Source organism: Mchenga conophoros, linkage group LG9 (genome assembly GCF_057382185.1).
Source record: "Mchenga conophoros isolate Kocher_MC1m ecotype Shallow Benthic linkage group LG9, M_conophoros_male_GT1.1, whole genome shotgun sequence".
Classification (NCBI taxonomy): Eukaryota; Metazoa; Chordata; class Actinopteri; order Cichliformes; family Cichlidae; genus Mchenga; species Mchenga conophoros.
The window spans coordinates 24,549,236-24,561,291 of NC_140534.1; the positions used below are offsets into that span (position 1 = coordinate 24,549,236).

General features: G+C 41.1%; 1 protein-coding gene across 2 annotated transcripts in view; it reads right to left on the reverse strand.

The window, feature by feature from the left end:
- Positions 1-1,250: 1,250 nt before the first annotated feature.
- The window catches only part of ctdspla (CTD (carboxy-terminal domain, RNA polymerase II, polypeptide A) small phosphatase-like a), a 35,452-nt gene continuing 24,646 nt past the window's right edge, over positions 1,251-12,056 (reverse strand). For both annotated transcript variants that reach the window (XM_085287093.1, XM_085287094.1), the window contains 5 exons: positions 10,354-10,455; positions 5,628-5,684; positions 4,815-4,907; positions 4,541-4,726; positions 1,251-2,430 (listed from right to left, as the gene is read on the reverse strand). In XM_085287093.1, the coding sequence (XP_085143219.1) occupies positions 2,305-2,430; positions 4,541-4,726; positions 4,815-4,907; positions 5,628-5,684; positions 10,354-10,455 (564 nt within the window). In that variant the 3' untranslated portion in view covers positions 1,251-2,304. The remainder of the gene's footprint in view (positions 2,431-4,540; positions 4,727-4,814; positions 4,908-5,627; positions 5,685-10,353; positions 10,456-12,056) is intronic.

The window sequence follows — 12,056 nt, forward strand, 5'->3', positions numbered from 1 at the left end:
TATCACATGAAGCTAAGCTCTCCTTTGGTTGCACATTAACCAGCTCATAAATGCTCGTGCTCATAAATTCATGTACTTAACCCAGCAGCCACAGCAGAGAACAGCGGAGCTCAAGTGTGAACTTCTTGGGATTTCCTTGGGTTTACAGTTTTGATTAAAACACAATAACATCAGCTCCTTTTGAATAAAATTGTAAATAAGAAAACTGTGTGAGAGCCAAAGACCTGATTGCAAATGAAAACACTGAATGTTTTGGCAATTCCTTCAGTTAGCATCATTAAGAGCTTTTTCATCCATGTTAAAATGTCACAAACTACAGTGCACAGAGCTCCAGCACTGATTCTTCTGGTATGATTTTCAACTCAAATGAAAAAATGTTTAAGGCAAACTCTTCCTTCAGTTGCTTCAAAATTTCTCCTAAAACATTAGAAATCCTTGTCACCTCTGCTAACGTTAAATACAGCACTGATAAACTATGCTATATTTAGACTTTCATCATTATCTGCACATTATCATTCATTTAGAGTCATGTTTTCTGGCCAATGGGAAGAGTCAGTTGGCCTCCAGTGTACACTTTCAGTGAGCCTCCGTGAACTGTGGGCTTCCCGTTCTTACCTGGTGTGCTCGTCTGCTGCTGTGGCCCATGTGCTTCTAGATTCAGAAATGCTCTTCTGCAAACCTTTGTTATTACAAGTGGTTGTAACTTACTGTTGCCTTCCCGTCTGCTCAGAGAAGTCCATCAATCTACTCTCCTGAGGCATCAACACAGCACCAACAACCATGCCACATCCAGTCATTTAAATCAGTTTTCTTCTTCATTCTGGTGCTCAGTTTGGACTTCAGCGGCTACCTTGACCATGTCTACATACCTATATCCACTGACTTGCTGCCATGTAATTGGCTGATTAGATATTTGCATTAATGAGCAGGTAAACATTGTAATCAATGAAGTGTTCATATGTTTCTGCATGTTTTTAAGTTCATATATTTTGTGTTTTCATTTTTTTACTGTAGCTGTCACATTGCTGTGTTTTGGGCTTTGTTCATATGGCTTATTAATGTTTTTTTCTGTGTTAAGGACATGGGTTGTTACAGAGGTTCGTGAAAGCTGGTGTGTGCAGCCCACGCATTAGTTGAATTCAGGCATCGCTAAATGCTATGCACTGGTCCTTTAGTTCATTGTAAAATGATTATCACAGTTATTGCCATTAAGTGAGTTTTGTGAGAATCATTACTCCACGACAGACACAGACAGTGTGCAAACTTGCAACTTTAATAACGTTGTACAGTACGATTTCAACAGCATTCTTTACAATGCACCCAGGACCCTTTCCCCGAATAAATATAATTTTATATATCTAAGCTAATCTTTCCATTTTTTTTCCTCAAACATTTATTGGTGGACAATGATGTCATCACAGATATTATTATTTTTTTCTTCAGTTACCTAAACGGCGTTTCAATGTCCTCAAGAATCATCAATTTACAGTCACTGCCGAGGATAAAATGATGTTGTTTAGTCACAAATCACATTGAATTGTAAAAACCTTTGGTAAATTTAACAATTCAATGCTACATAACTGAAAATCAAAAGTCTTCCAGGACTAACAAGCTACTTTTCTTCCCCCTCTAATCCAGGAAGTGTTCATTTCACTTCTTTTGGATTAAATGACGTTATCAAAGACTCATTTTCAACTTCAATTTAAAGATTCAGTGAATACGCTTTTGGAGAATTGACTAAATATGCAGCATAAAAATGCTCACCCCATAACCCGACACAAGAAAATCAGCACAGTAATGAAGGCACTTCATTCTGTAAAGAGAAGTTAAATCACAGTTGGTTAGAACGAAAAAAAATCAAACGAGGAACGACGGCCTGCATAGCACTGCTCAACACAAAAACCCAACAGGTCATCGATTCTCAGAAACAAACGAAACAAAAATCGAAAAATTTGTGTATTTGATCGTTTTTCGGTAACTAAAATACTTGGAATAGTAAAACCTCCTCTCTCTGATAGAAAAATTACTTTATGCTTGTCTTGCGCTTAGAAACATTTAATATGTACATACAGTAATAGAATCTTTTTTCAGCTAGAGTCCTGTACAAAGAGTCCAAGAACCCAGAGAATCCATACTGTTGTTTTATTTTGATCAAGAGTAGATCATTTGCCTGAAATCCTCCAACTGGGGAAGCTTCCCAGAGCTCTTCGAAGGACTGGAGCCGGGCTACGGGGCCGTGGCAGAGAGGGGAGGCTTCTGTTCAGCAGGGCTTAGGCAGGAGGGATCAGCTGGAGTGGCTGTCTGCTACCTGTTCCTTAGGCTCTGTAATAGACTGTAAACATCCTCCTCTTTACTGAGACCCTCAAACAAGGGAATGAGGTCCAGAAGCTCCGTGTCTGTCATATCATCAAACCAAGACTGCACTGGGACCTGTGGCAGAAAAACACACCCACATTTACATTAGAATCAGAAAGAAAAAGAAAGACCGATCTTATTTAAAGAAGGAAGAAGTGGCTGACAATAGATACCATAGACGCTTAAATGTTGCATTACAGTCGGGGTGTTTTGTGTAAATAATTAATGAGGGAAATAAATCAAAGAGTGGCAGCAGCAGAAACTTCTCCACAGAGCTGAGAACTCTCATAAAATTGGGAACACTGCCTCTGGCACGAGAACAATGGTGATTATTATTAAATTATTATTATTATTATTATTAAAAACCCTGACAGTGTCTTACAGATACAATCATCGACATCAATAATCACTTCATAAGTAACTTATTTCCATCACATCAGTGTATTTTGACCCCGTTCTTGATTAGGCAACAAGTGCAATTGTAGCCGCCATTTAGCTTAACCTTAAAACTTCTTAAGATGTCACATGTTTTGGGATCATGTGAAAAGGAGTTGTGCTGTGCAGAAGTCTTGCGCCACCTCTAATTTCTTTATATTTTGCCCGGAAAATAGGTGCAGTGATTAAATGAAGCGTGCAAACATACGTGGAAATACACTATAAATGAATATATGCAATTCTAACAAGCTTGAAAGTTAATATTTGTTTGACCGCCTTTGTTCTTCAACATAGTCTGTCATCTTTTAGGCAAGCTTCCTTCTTCTTGAAGGACATACAAAGCCCTTCTTTGGATCTTGGCTGCCTTTTTTTTGTTCTGTTCTCTGTCAAGATGATCCCACAGTGCTTCAATAATGCTGAGGTCCAGGCCCTGCGGAGGCCAATCCATGACCCAAAGTGTTCCACTGTGCGTTTTTGGATCCAGTTATGCTTTTACTGCACTCGGGTTCCTCACCTGTTCTTCCCACCTGCATCCCATCGACGGCAATCAGCAAAGCAGTATTTAAGACTAGCCTAGTTCTCCAGTCTTCGCCAGTTCGTTAGCTACCTCGCTGTGGTAACTAGGCCTCCTTGTCTCTCATCATGTTATTCCCTGGTACTAACCCCTATCTCAATGTGTCCTCAGTCTGCTTGTGAAGACTCCAAGTTAACCCACCTGCTGCGTATTCACTTGGACGCTAGTTGCTTCAGTCACAACTCACCGATCCAGCCTGCAACTTTACTCCTTGGACTCACCGCTCACACCTGCCTGCCATCATCTCTGGATCACTGGAAGCATAAGGTTGGAACCTCACCCTTTCACACACCCTTCCAGACACTCACTCGGCTACTCTCCCCACCTTTCATCCCTATAAGCCTGACCCCTTACCTCATTCTTACCTTTGGCCATTGCACCCAAGCTCTGGATATCGACCACCGGGGACTCATACTACGTTCCCACGCTTCCTTTCCCTTGCATTCAAAGTTTGTTAAAAATCATTTTTCGTGTGTCCATTGAGTCTGCTTTTGGGTCCACTCCCACCTACCGGCCTTTCGGCCTTGACAGATTTTCAGTCCAGTTCTTGCATAATTTGTCTTTTATTCCTGTTTTCTCGTTTATGAATGGTTTCTTGACAGCCACTTTTCCACTGAGACCATTTCTGAAGCCGCTTCAGTGAACAGTAGATGCATCAACTGAAGGGCCAGATGCCTCTTCTTCTTTTATCCTTCTCTTGTCCAGTTTCCTCAAATTCTTTAATGACACACTGCTGAGATATGCCAAGTTTTTAGCTAGTAGACGATGCCAAAATACTCATTTGTGTCTGTGAAACTGTGTTGTCTTTGACATTTTTCATACATTTAATTAAAGAAATGTGAACAAATGTGAACAAGAGTTTTTTGCTAAGTTATCTGTTATGTGTGGATAAAAAACTGGCGCCTACTTCTGAAGAAAGAACAAAATGGTCAGACACAATGACTGGACTGTTGATAAAACAGCAAATGTCCAAAGGAAAGACCTTGAAAGCCTGACGAACTATTGCTCAACACCACTTTAAAAAATTCCAAGAAAATCCGGTTCCTTGGAAGCAGAATATGCACAAACGAGGCGTGGTTCAAGACTTTTCCACAGTGTTCTACTTCCTGCTACCAAGACTGAATGACTTTGAATCTGTATGTTTTAGATCAAAAATCTCTTTAAAAAATAACTTACTGCATTCTCAGGGTGGAAGATGTAAGAGGCAGGTGAGTTGTCTATGATGATGACTTTGCTGAGCTCTCGGCCCAGTCGGCTGAGGTCTTTGACGTAGTTTCCTCTGTGGAAAACACAGGATTCCCTGAAGAGACGGGCGCGAAACACCCCCCATTGGTCCAGCAGGTCCGCCACAGGGTCAGCATACTAAACAGGCCAAAGCGCATCAGGTTGAGCAGCACACAGCAAATGAACAGAAGCATTACTGTAACTGTCAAAGCAGCTGGGAACCAACCTTGGCTAAGCTTGCTGTGAAGAGGACACATTCAAACATCTCCCCCATTTTCTGGAGGAACTCGTCCACATGAGGCCTCTTCAGCACGTACACCTGAAACCGAGACACGTAACGAACACGTCTTCGTTATGTCTTTTATTTTCAAAATACATTTTTTGGAGCAAAAACCCAAACAAGAAATCTTCTTGAAATCTTCTTTAGCTGCTCTATAACTATTCAGTTCAATTTTACCCACTTGCAGATTTGTGTTTAAGTAAAATTGGGATACAAAAATGAAACTTAAAACATTTGAGCAATACTTGGATGCTTTGAGGTCTTATTTTTCATTGCTTGTCATCTTCGTCCTTCTTAGTAGATCTCTGCAGGTTAGTTGCTGCCTCCAAGTGCAAGTAATCAAGCATAGGCCAAAGCAGATGCAGAAAGCCTATCCTGGATTACTTGAACCAGGTTACAGCTACAATATCACTTCCTTTGCTTCAAACCGGACACAGACAATTAAACCTTCAAAAGGACGCCGCCCTTTATGCACATTTCTACTCAGTGCACAATCTCTTCTGCTACAAACTCAACAGCAGCTTCAACATTGTGCGCCGAAACACTCGCGTCACTGTCCAGTTATCTTTACTGCAGCAAGGATTCAAAGAATAAATCAAAGACAACTAAACAGTTTGAGCTTAAATCGCTGTGAGATAAAAGGGAATAATAAATACAGAGGAAAGTAAAGTGAAACCAAGGTCTCCACCCTTATAAATTCACACATATTGTTTTATTCAAGCCCATTTCTGGAAGCCCTCCATATCGGTGCAGTATTACCTGATGAACGGTGCCATCAATCTCCACCGGAACAATGAAGTCCGCATTGCTAATGGGCTGCAGGATGACAAGAAACAAGGAAAAGATTCAAAAACTTCACTCTGACAGGTAAACAGCCCAGCCACAAGCTTGCATGCGGTTTAAAAAGAGAGACAGGTTAAAAACTCCTGTAAGGTGCCCCAGGCAAATGATGAAGGCTTTCAGCATAATGTGGTTCCCTCTGCTCCAGTGCTCCGTATCTCAGTGTTAAATAACAACCAGGCGTGAGACTCTGGGGAGAAACCTGAGAGCCGAACAAGATGACAGACTTGAACGAGGACAGGAGGAGTGCTGCCTTTTTACTCTGCATGACTTGTGTCATTTTTTTTCTCCTAACGCAAGAAAAGGGGAGAGGAGAGGAGCAGGAGGCAAGAGGAAGATAGATGCCAGAGGGGATGTGGGTGGAAGACGAGCAGAGGGTGTAAAGACGGAGGATGAAAGGATTAGGTAGGAGGCACGACGGTGTCATTTCAGAGAGGGAAAGGAAGAAAAACAGGTGACAGGGAAAATCTGCTTGTTTTCAGAGACACACAATTTTATGTAGGAGCTTATAGTTTGCTGTATAGAAAGAAAACTAACTGAAGATTATTTAGACATATCACTTAATTTAAATTCCACTGCTCAATTTTAAAGAAATCTCCAAAGCTTGGTCTTTGATAATGTCTGGGAACGACAACTTTGCTTCCGAATTTATTGCTTAATTCTGCATTACAGAGTCAAATACCAGTGGCTACACAAACAAGCGTTTGAAGTTCAAAAGCTATTTTAATCAAAATGTTAATTAGCTCCTTCCTTCCCCGCAAAAAAAAAAAACATTTGGCAGATATAATCAGATCCTGCCCTCACTGTTTGAAGACTAAAGAGTGTCGAAGCTAGGCTAATTAGCCAACTTGTTTATTTGTTGTTGCTTTTTCCTCAGATTAGCTTTTAATTGAACTACGTTTACCTACAGCTTTAATGACGTATTAAACTCAGCCACTGCACCGGAGCATGAGAAGCTATTTCCCCAAATCTAGCATATAGGATAAGACAAAATGAGAGAGCATCTATTCTTAACCAGCTAGTCTAGTTATCGTGATTTTTTTTTTGCTATTTAGCTTTATAGACATGCTAATATAACATGCTAATGCTACCATGTTAAACCATATCAAAAGATTCCCGTATTTAAGCCCAAACGTTTAATTGCATTTTCTTTGTTTAAATTAATCACAATATAGTGAGATACAGAGCAATTATTTAAAACTTGTATGTATAGTACTCGCAACTAATGCACATTTTAAAAAGCCTGTAAAATTTCCTGTTATGCATGTGTGTTGTTACTACGATTATTCTGGCATTAAACTCCAGTTAGAAAATACAGTTCAGTACCATCCAGCAGAGGGGGTGTTTGCTATAGGAATACAAAGTGCAGCACTTTGACCTTCCAAATGTCCATACGTGAGTCTAATAGGATCAGTGTGACAACCAGAGGTGCTTTCTTCTTCCTTTATCTGACACCAGAGTGAGTCAATTAACAGTAAAAGCCTCCCTAGATAAACAGTGTTTATTCTACGCCTCGGTTTTGCATTATGATATTTAGCTTTGGTTAATGTTTACACCAGAGGGCAAAAATGACTGAAGCTCTTCTAAAACTGTCTAAAAAAATAAAAATAAAAACTGTGACAAGCTGGAAAGAGGACAAGGATGCCAGCATACCGTCACAAAGAGAATGGGAAGAGATGAGTGCGATACAGACGGAGCCAGAGATGCAGAAACAGACTTCGCTCTGCTCCTGTGCCTACTGCTCTTCTGCTGAATCACTCCATCATCTGAAGACTGAACACACAACAGCTGCTAATTGCCCTGCTCTGTAACAGACTCGGATCAGAGTCGGCAAGAGATGCGGAAATGCAGCAGGATTACATATGTGGGGGGGCCACCAAGGTAAACGTTATGCGGGCAGTTGTGTAATTATGGATTTCTGCCGAACCGTGGGTTGCTTCACCTGCTGACCACACTCTGGCTCAGAATCAGGGCTCTACATAAGTTTACGCACCTTTACTTCATGAGAATTAGTGCAATTAAAAACATCTCCATGTAATTCTACAGCATACCCTAACATCACAAATTACTTAAAATACACCTTTTCTCATTGGCTAGCATTCCAATTAATTCAAACTTTAGCTGGCCTGTTATATTCATATGTGTACAGTAAAAGAAGTTCGATGTCCCTGGGTAAGGTAAGAAGAAAGGTTGTATTAAAAGACTGTTAGGGAAGCAACTTATAATTATTTTGCATGTTGCATGGCCAAAGTTCTTAACTTGACCATGTTTTTGGCACTTTTTTGCCCTTCTGCTTCAGGGATGAGACCCAGTTTAACCGGACAATGCCATTTCTCAGTACATAAATCAGATGAACTGCAATGTCCTGCACAGAGTGCTGACTTAAACCCCATCCAACATCTTTAAGATGGACTGCGACACCAAGTGCGGGTGTTGATCTCACTAATACCATTGTAGCTGGACGGGACTGCATCCCTGCAGCCAGGTCCCAAAAATATCAGGGAAATCGATCCCAAGAGAGGAAAAGGCTGTTGTGGAATTTTAATGCTCAGATGTTGAGCAAGACATCTTTTGACAAGTGCTTTGCAAATGCACGCTGTTCAAATTACTACAGTGTACAGCATGCCGATCAGTCTTCATTCATTTCAGCTACTTGTGCACATCTAACACACACACAGCAGCTAATCTCAGAGAGGGCTCAGGATTTATCTCCCCATCCATAATATGCAGGATAAAAGCAAGAGTGATGTGATGTGTTATGTAACGTTTCTTTTTTAGTCTACGTCCATCTGTGCAGCGTCTCTATCCCTTGTCAGTTGTTGTTATTCTGCTATAATTGTGTAATTTCCAGTGGAAGCATGTATTTACTTTGGAAAGAAAATGCTTAATATTTGACATCAAAATCACCTTGAAACGGGAAAGCTACAGGAAATCCTGCTATGCTTCTGAAAGGAACTGAAAATGCTGCGTTGTGCCACTTTCTGTCTCCCTCTCTTCCTCTCTCAACGTATTTCCATTTAATGCATTGTGAATCCATTTCATACCGCACACTGATCTGTGAACTAAATGAATTTTGATGGACTGGGTATCTGGTGTGTGAGTTTCATCAAAAGGAAAAAAAGAATAATTTTGGGCTCGTTTTGGCCTGAAGTGTATTAGATCCAGGATTTCTGCACAGTCCATTCCACAGCCATTCAAACCAAGAGTACACTGCATTGGACACACCCTAGTGTGTGGGTGAGCCTGTATGATTGTGTGTGAGTGTGTGAGTGTGTGGCCCTGACCTGCTGGCATGTGATTCTGATGGGTGTGTCCGCTTCAATGTTTGTGTGCCTTTCGTCCAAAGCAATCGAGTCAATGTACTCAAAGTTTTTTTTCTTCTCTACAATCATTTTAATTAAAAGGAGTTCCACTTAAGTGGAACATAAAACTTCAACTTTACTTTGAGCTATTTTGTTGCGTAGCTCGCCGACACTGACCGCAAAAGCACTCAAGCGCAGGTAGTACTCACAGGCATAACGAGATCAGTTGAAGCCGGGGCAGAGCTGTGCTCAAATGGGTCACTAGGTGTGCCAGGTGTGTCAGTAGAGGGAGCTTTTGATGGTGAGAGACAAGAGCCATTTACAAGGATAGTGTACTAGTGCCTACTATACTGGGCTTTCCCTTTAAGTGCCTGCAGCAGGCTGAAAAAGGCACTATAACATGTTTGTGAGTGAAAAATAGCTGTACATATGTGCCATTACATATGCAGATGGAGCATTTTAAGCATATTTTCAACCTCTAAGTAGTACTGCTCACTACTGAAAACAAAAGCAGGGCTGGCACCAATTAAGCTACATACAAATTGCAGTCTAATGAAAACCACAAATATCCAAATGTCATGAATTTTAAGTTTGAAACTTGGCTTGAATTATTTATGGTTTGAGAGATCAAATTATTTTAATTATCATAATGAAATTAGATGACAAAAAACCATTAGACGTGGATGTGGTATGATCATGTGTAACTGTTGGGCAACCCAGCGGTGCAGCGGTAGGCTGATATATATTTTGAAGACCGATACCGATATTTGATGATTCATTAATTAATTAATATTAAGCACCACAAAGAAGATTCTGTGTTTGAACTCGTTGGTTTTTCCTGTTTGCCATGTGAATTTCCTCCAACTGACTAAAGACACGTTACATTAATTGAGAAGCATAAACTGGCCACTGATGTGGATGCTGTACATCAATGGTGTGCTGTGCTGTGCTGTTTTCTCTTATGGATCGCTTGATGCTTCACCTGCCTTGAAACCCAGTTTGCAATGGATGCATGGATAGAAACTTGATGAGAAAATCAGTCTTCCAGGTCTTCTCAGTCAGATAGCTGTTCTTGCTCTTTCTCGTTCTCACCTGTTCGAACGGGTATTAAGAACCCTTTATACTCTGAAGGACATAGATTCATGCGATTATGTGTAGCTCAGTGATGCTAACAGGGCTCATGCTATTTGTCCTCAGACCGTATTCAGTAGAGTCATTTTTCAGGACCTATTTCTGTTTAATCCAACTGTGGCTGCACAGCAACAGCATGAGGAAAAACAAAACGCAGCGTCGACGTATTTCAAAGTGCAGTGTGTTTGAGGTCATGTAGGGAGGTGCCGTACCTTGAAGGAGCTGTGTACAAGGGTTTCGTCCAAATCGATCACTACGCAGTTCTTGCCATAGTCTGCTATGCTGACCTCTGGCAGGAGGAACTTGGCTGGAGGCTGCAGAGAAAACACACACATGCATACTTAATGGTAAGCATATAGAGAAGTGCATTATCGGGAACAGGCGGCCACACACGCACACACACACACACTGACGGTGTGTTGGTGGCTCAGTCAGAGTGTTGGATAAGATCACTTCGGGTGTTTTGGGTGACACTCAAGAAACACTTCTCGGGATTAATGACCTGCAGGCGGGTGTCCCTAAGCTTCTGCTCAGAGATATATCAGCACTTTGATAACATGGAATGCTTCTTCTCTGATTGCAGATGTTACATTATTAAAAGTATGCGAAAATCACAAAGTCATATAGATTTCACTTAAAGTTTTTTAACAAGAAGTCTTGAAACTGCTTAGAAAATCGTCGATGCACAGAGAGGAAAAGGGATTTAGTGTGTAGCCACAAGCTGTATGATTTGGCCAAATTATATGAGCTCATCTGACTATCCTACATAAGGAAAAAAGAGCTCCAATTATCTCTGCTCGACCCTGATTTCTACATCACCAGTGCTTATTTCCAGACTATCCCCAGAATGTGTTAAGAGCATCAACAGGGAGCAGTTTTTTCCTGACATTATACTTGATGTCCAATTAAATGCCATCGTATGTGAATTTAGGAGCTATTTCTTCAGATGATAATATTCAAAGTGACATGCCTGCTTTTCTTGCTGGACTCTCCTCGGCGCTGATATTTTCTGTGTTACCTCATGATGACAGAGTTCTGGTGACTGTGCTGTCTTTATGATCGGGTGGGACACTATTGTCCTCTACGAGGTGAGCCTGAGGTTACAGGCAGGCACGGGGCAGATGGTCCGGCCATGGGGGGGCACACACTCAAACCACACACACACACATACAGATCGTGCACCAGCATTTACACGTTCATCCACACACATAGAGGCTGGGATCAACGACTCTGCCAGCCTTAAATACATATGCATGTATGTGTACTTCTGTGTGTGTTTTTTGGTCCACCATGACTGAATTATAGTGCCTAATGGCAGGACTGCATGCTGATGTATCACAGGAAGCATTCTTTTTGAGCAAGGGCACTGAATGGCATCCTGTCAGGGCGTGATGAATGTGATTTACACATGCAAGTTGAACAAAGAAAGAAAGGCTTACTGGGACCTTGACATTCTCACCAGCAGTTAAAATAACCGTGCTCCCAAAGGCACAGCCGGGGAGCGCTCTCACAGACTTGTTAAATGTGCTAACTGATTGAAAATAGTTGATCAGCTGGAAGCAACAGATCAAATAAACAAATTTATCCTTTTTGGATTTATGAGGAAATGAAAATTCCAACATGTCCTAGTTTGTCTTCAAGGAACCCACAGAACATGTACATGCAATCCCTTGCAACAGAAATTCTACTTTATTATTAGAGCATATAGAGAGGAGAAGCAAATGTCTATACTACTGCTACTGAATCAACACGTTCTCGCTCCCAAAGCGTAACATTTTACGCTAGGTGACAAATTGTCGGTATATTATGCTTTCGGCCACCCAACACGTCTCAATATTACGAGTTCGGAAACATTAGAAAACATGAGAACCGTTTGGAATGAATCTACACACGTATGTTTATTTTACTTAAACCG